This window comes from Austrofundulus limnaeus, unplaced genomic scaffold, assembly GCF_001266775.1.
Source record: "Austrofundulus limnaeus strain Quisiro unplaced genomic scaffold, Austrofundulus_limnaeus-1.0 Scaffold15, whole genome shotgun sequence".
In the NCBI taxonomy this organism is placed as follows: Eukaryota; Metazoa; Chordata; class Actinopteri; order Cyprinodontiformes; family Rivulidae; genus Austrofundulus; species Austrofundulus limnaeus.
Window position 1 is genome coordinate 3,613,453 of NW_013952417.1, and position 5,946 is coordinate 3,619,398.

The window sequence follows — 5,946 nt, forward strand, 5'->3', positions numbered from 1 at the left end:
GTAAATCAGTCTCAAAACAAGATCAAAAAGACTTTTTGGATGGATATAAGATTTTGAAACTTGTTAAGATGGACAGTTTTTGCAGTGTGGTGTGTGTCTGCTTTAGGCTGCTCCACTTGTTGTCTGTGTTGGAGTTTTCCCCAGTAGAGAAGAGGTAAGTTTCCCTGCGCCTTTGAGTGGAGGTGATGGGCTCGACGGTCATTTGTTCCTACGCCCTGAATGGCAGTTCAGAGGATCCGGACTCCTTTATTCTGCTGGGGGACTTCAGTGCTCATGTGGGTAACGAAAGTGGGACCTCCATGAGGAACAACCTCTCTGATCTGAGCCAGAGCTGTGTTCTGTTGTTGTACCTCTGTACTGTTACAGTTTGTCCATCACAAACACCATGCTGTCAAAAAGCGTGAAATAGTTGAATGTCTTGGGCAAGGTCTGAAAACTTTAGATATTTCACAAAGCATCATACTGTTAAGAGATCTGTGGCTGATTCAGAGCAGATAAAAAAACTGTGAGGAGGGTTTCTGTCAGACAAATACATCAAATTAACAGTTTAACTTCGGCTAAACATGAAACATCTCGTTCCTGTTCTCATTGGTACAACTAASCAACGCTAACAAACAAAAACTGAGCTCTACTTGGTACTTCCTGGATAGAAACAGCTTTTTAACACGTCCTGTTAAAAATGCTGAAAAGTACTACGTGTACAACTGACCAAATGTGAAAGAAGAAAGAAAGTTTTACTCACTGTTGAGTTTTATGAGTGGCTGCCGCCATGAATTCTGCCATTTTCTGATAGGGAATTCCCATGCATAATTGACTTGCATCATGGGAGATGTAGTTTATGGTTAATTAAAGCTTCGACACTTTAATACAGGGTTATTTAACTGAATTGCTCAGGAGGCCACAGTTACTTACTACAAAGCCAACAGCTCAGGGGTTGGACAAGCATTATTACCTTTCACCATTTAAATTTGTTTGTTTTGTTGCATTAAATCATAAATTTAAGGTTTATAAATGGTATGAAAACTATTTTCATATTATTTAGAGGGTGGGAGGTGACGGGCCACTTTGGTGGGTCAGATGAAAATTACCTTCGGGCCTTGAGTTTGACACATGCTCCAGAGACTTGCAATACTGTAAACTTTCTTTACAGCTTTGCATCATCTGTTGCTATGGCATAAAAGAGAAATTGATGATGTGGCTCCCATCCTCCCCTGACCTCAACTCTAATTGAGAACCTCTGGAGCCTTAAGCCAAAGGTCTCTGAGGGTGGGAGTTTTTGATTTCAGTAAACATGACCTACTGCTACAAATTCAACAAAAGACCATTTTCAGTTCTTTACAACTTATAAAATGTTTTTTAAGACWTTGTTGTGTGTAAACAATTTGAAATGCAAAGTATTTACAGAACATTCTGATCCACGACTCTTGATAAAACCCATTGACATCACTGCTTTCTGACCTTTGACCTCCACAGCCTTTAAACATGCACTGCAGCACGTGTGCCCTGGTGACCAGCTCTGGCCAGCTGACCAGAAGCAGGAAAGGCGACGACATCGACCGCTCTGAGTGCGTCATCCGGATGAACGACGCTCCCAGCGCWGGTTACCAGCAGGATGTCGGCCGGCGCACCAGTCTGCGTGTCGTGGCTCACTCCAGCCTCCAACGGGTYCTGCAGAGGAGGCAGGAGCTGCTGCTGAACAGCAGCCAGGACACCGTGTTCATCTTCTGGGGGCCGAGCAGCAGCATGAGGCGGGACGGGAGAGGCCATGTTTACAACAATCTCCGACTGCTGAAGCAGCTGCAGCCCAAACTGAAAGTCTACATCATTTCCAGGATCAAGATGTTGAAGTTTGATGAGTTATTTAAGAAAGAAACAGGAGTTGACAGGTAAAATTTTACAAAAGACTCTTAGATTTTTAGGCTTTCAAGCACAGGAGGCTAAACTCAGTTACTCAAGGGGGTCAAATTACAAATTTTGCAGTCCGTTTTATAAATTGGACCAATTTATACAACAGAGTATCAGGGCCAAACTAAAAAAACAAACAAACATAAATAATACATTTAGAAAGATTCACTATTAACGTTTCTTACTTATGGTTATTCTCTATCAACAACAGATTAATTCATTATATCTTGGAGATCTTATCTTAACATTTTATCAATATCCAGCAAACCAGAAAAAAACTAAAATCTAATTATTCGACTTAATAAGAATAAAATACAAAAAACTAAACTAATTACAGTTGTCTGCTGTTATTAGAAGACTGCACTAAATAAGGTGACAAAAAAAGATAAAACTATTTTATTTTAAAAATATTACCTTTTGGGCCGGATAAAATGTTAATAAGAGCCAGATTTGGCCCATGAGCCTTCAGTTGGACACGTGCTTCAGAACCTTGGAAACAATGTGTAAGGAGGAAATAATGATCAAAAAAATAACTTTTTATGACCTACACAGAACTTTAAAATATCTGACCAAGCTGCGCAAATACAGTAATCTTTTTTGTTTTGTTTTAATCCAAAACTTTAACATGTTTGTTGCCTTAAAAGCACAAAGTAGTCAGAAATCTCAGCATCACCTCAGAGGCTGCAGTCGGTGCTTGGTTCTGAACACTTTCTAAGTATGAAAATGTTTGAGRTAATCTGATTTATTCTAATTGTTTTGTTGCACATGAGGTGCGTTTAAACGAAGTGTGGAAAAACCCTGACAGAACGGGACGAATGAAACAAACAGATAAAGACGTTTGACTGACGTGAATCCAGCTACTCACATGAAGTCATTTGCATGCAAACAATAAGCCCCGCGGGAGGATGAGCGGATGTTGCATCTGAATGAGGTTTCAGGCTCTCAGACGTCTGTGGAACAATAGTCGGTGTCAGAACTAATGTCTTATTTGTTGCCGTCTTTTGTCCGTCCTSTGCAGTGCAGAGAAAATGCAACTGTAGAACTATGGCTTGGTAATAAAACCAGACATGTCGTTTTTCTCTTTTTGTCTATTTCAGGAAAAGCTCCAATTCGTGGCTCAGCACTGGCTGGTTCACCATGGCCATAGCTCTGGAGCTTTGTGACAGGATTAATGTGTACGGCATGGTGCCACCTGACTTCTGCAGGTGGGGTTTGTTGCTGTTGAGTTGCGCAGCAGTTTAATTCTCATTTGCACATTACTGCAAACACCTACATAGTACTCAGAACTCATTAGTGAACTCAACYTTCTTCTTCAACTTGTGCATCATCTTTAATTCCGAGTTTTCCATTTGTAAGGCCTTTGGGTTGATTATACATTCAGCAGCTGCAGAGCAAAACGACCTTTGAGTTAAAACCACCAGGATATTACTTTTTTAAATCAGTTCTGCTCTCCGTCAACTCCTGAGAGAAATTATTTTTTCCCCCACAGCTTTAGATGCTTTGRTATAATCATCACACAGTGAGCCAGATGTAGGTAGTATCTGAGCCAGTCTGGCCTCTTCAACTTACTGTTCAGTCTGTGTTAGAGAAGCCAGACTGAGATGGTTTGGACATGTCCAGAGGAGGGACGGTGGGTATACTGGTAAAAGGATGTTTACACACGTATTGCACATGTGTATTAGGATTCATGATATTTTATCTTGTTCTGTTGTTTTATTGTCTTTTAAACTGTTTTGTGTTGTTAAAGGCCAATCTGAGGCTACAAATGCTATTCTATAGTGTTRTGTATTTGTTTATACTTCGCACTTGCCCCCATACAAACAAACTAGACAGACAGACAGACAGACAGACGGACAGACAGACAGACAGACAGACAGACAGACAGACAGACAGACAGACAGACAGACAGACAGACAGACAGACAGACAGACAGACAGACAGATAGATTGATTTGGCCAAGTCATTATTTTTTTAAGATATTTGCGATATAATTTGCACTAGTTGAATTGATAGATCTGATATTTATAAATACATTTAAGATATATTGAATAATGATGTCATTTAGAATGTGTTTAAATAGAATTAAGACTACTCAGAACAAATAGTGAGATATCTCATATTTACTCATGACTAGTCATGACAAATCACAACTTAATTCTTGATAGTCAGTAATTTATTACAGATATTTTGAATTGGATCCTCCACACACTTTAATGGTAAATCATTTATTCAACTCAGAATGTAATTAGAGATACCTTAACTGACTAATATATCTAGACAATTTCAGATATCTGGAATGTAAGTGTGTTGAAGTTGATTTTATGTTAAAATGGCCTGCCATGTAGTTGTTTATTATTTATCTCGTCTCCTCTCTCCCTCTCCGCACTTCTGCATCTCATAATTATCCCCTGACCGTTTTCACATTCCTCTGTCGTTCTCTGTCTGTGTCTCCTGTGAAGATCCCCCGCTCATCCCGCCGTGCCGTATCATTACTACGAGCCCTCGGGGCCCGACGAGTGCTCCGTATACCTTCTACACGAGAGGAGTCGACGAGGAAGCCACCACCGCTTCATCACGGAGAAGGTGGTGTTTTCAAACTGGGCTCGAGCTCTGAACGTTCACTTCTACCAGCCCAACTGGAAGCCGCCCGTGGTTGACGCCAGAGCGAACACCTCACACGTTTCAGGCGCTCCACAGGTGATTCCTACGAGAACGTGGGGGACAGTTTCCAGGATGTCTTTGTTGTTATGAGCGAATGAGACAGCAGGAGGACAGAACAAGCTGCTCTGGCCTGTTGGAGGACCTTTACAGCTGTTTGGAACAAGATTTTTGCACATTATCAGCTCAGAATCTCTATCATGATTTGAAAGTGTTCCTAATATGGTGAAAATCAAAGCAGCTTTAAGGCTGTGTTTATCTGCTTTATGAACAATTGAACTCAGAAAGAAGACAACGTATCATGACAAAGATTCTGATCCAAACAATATCATATCTATAATACTGTACTGCTTAGAAGTGAGTATGTGTATATTAAAGGGATTTAAAACTTAATTTAAAGGATGTTGAACCTGTGAAACAAATGACATTATTCCATCCATCAGTCATGACAGATCAGGGATGGACAACTGTCGGCACTCGGACCTTATATGGCCCACGCTCTAACTCAAAGCAGTTTAGATTCATTTCTGAAAAGTACAAAAATGTATAAAAGTTTCTCAGTGGCACTGATTTGGTTGTAATGACAAAGTTCAGACCCCACCTCGTGCACACATCTTTTTTACAGGTGAGGAGGAGACGTTTAGCCACAGCTAAGAACAGGAAAAAAATAACTGGAAAGAGAAAATTGTATGTTTCAGGTAAAATGGGAGGTCTGGTCACAGAACTCCAAATTTCAAGGCACAAACATGCGTTTAGTCTGCTTAGAGACGCTGTCTGCCATGAAGGCTTTTAACATACGTCACTACAACAAGTTGCACAAAGCTAAATATGAGACGTTTAATGAAATCACAAGCGCTGTTATTATAGCCAAATTCAAATCAAAAGTACATAAACATCAGCGGCTTTAGTATTCATATTTATTAAACAAGAGTACAGTTGTTACACATGCATTTGAGTTTGATATATGTTAAGTTTCTGCACTGTATYTTGGTTTAATATATATTCACACAAATATTTTTAAAATGACAGTTTGGGTCAGTGTGCAGCACTATATAGTCCTCTAAAATATCCTTGCCTCTCCCATTATTAAAGTTGCTCATCCCTGGTGTATACATTTCACTGTTGTTCTATAAACATCTCAAACACTTTATATTGTGTAATTTGGCTGTATTATTATAATATTTGCACATTTTCTTTTTCTGAKTCGGAGTTGCCTCTTCTGATAAGCCAGGTCTAGAACAAATAATGCTTGTTTTGACAAGTTATGGTCTAAAACATTATAAACATATATTAAAAGGCCTAAATGCCATAGATAGATAGATAGATAGATAGATAGATAGATAGATAGATAGATAGATAGATAGATAGATAGATAGATAGATA

At 39.5% G+C, this 5,946-nt stretch overlaps 1 protein-coding gene across 1 annotated transcript in view; it reads left to right on the forward strand.

Moving 5' to 3' along the window:
• The window catches only part of st6galnac5b (ST6 (alpha-N-acetyl-neuraminyl-2,3-beta-galactosyl-1,3)-N-acetylgalactosaminide alpha-2,6-sialyltransferase 5b), a 15,079-nt gene extending 10,107 nt beyond the window's left edge, over nt 1–4,972 (forward strand). The window contains exons 3-5 of the mRNA XM_014002923.1: nt 1,474–1,886; nt 3,003–3,110; nt 4,365–4,972. Coding sequence (XP_013858377.1) covers nt 1,474–1,886; nt 3,003–3,110; nt 4,365–4,656 — 813 coding nt within the window. The 3' untranslated portion in view covers nt 4,657–4,972. The remainder of the gene's footprint in view (nt 1–1,473; nt 1,887–3,002; nt 3,111–4,364) is intronic.
• The last annotated feature ends 974 nt before the right edge of the window (nt 4,973–5,946 follow it).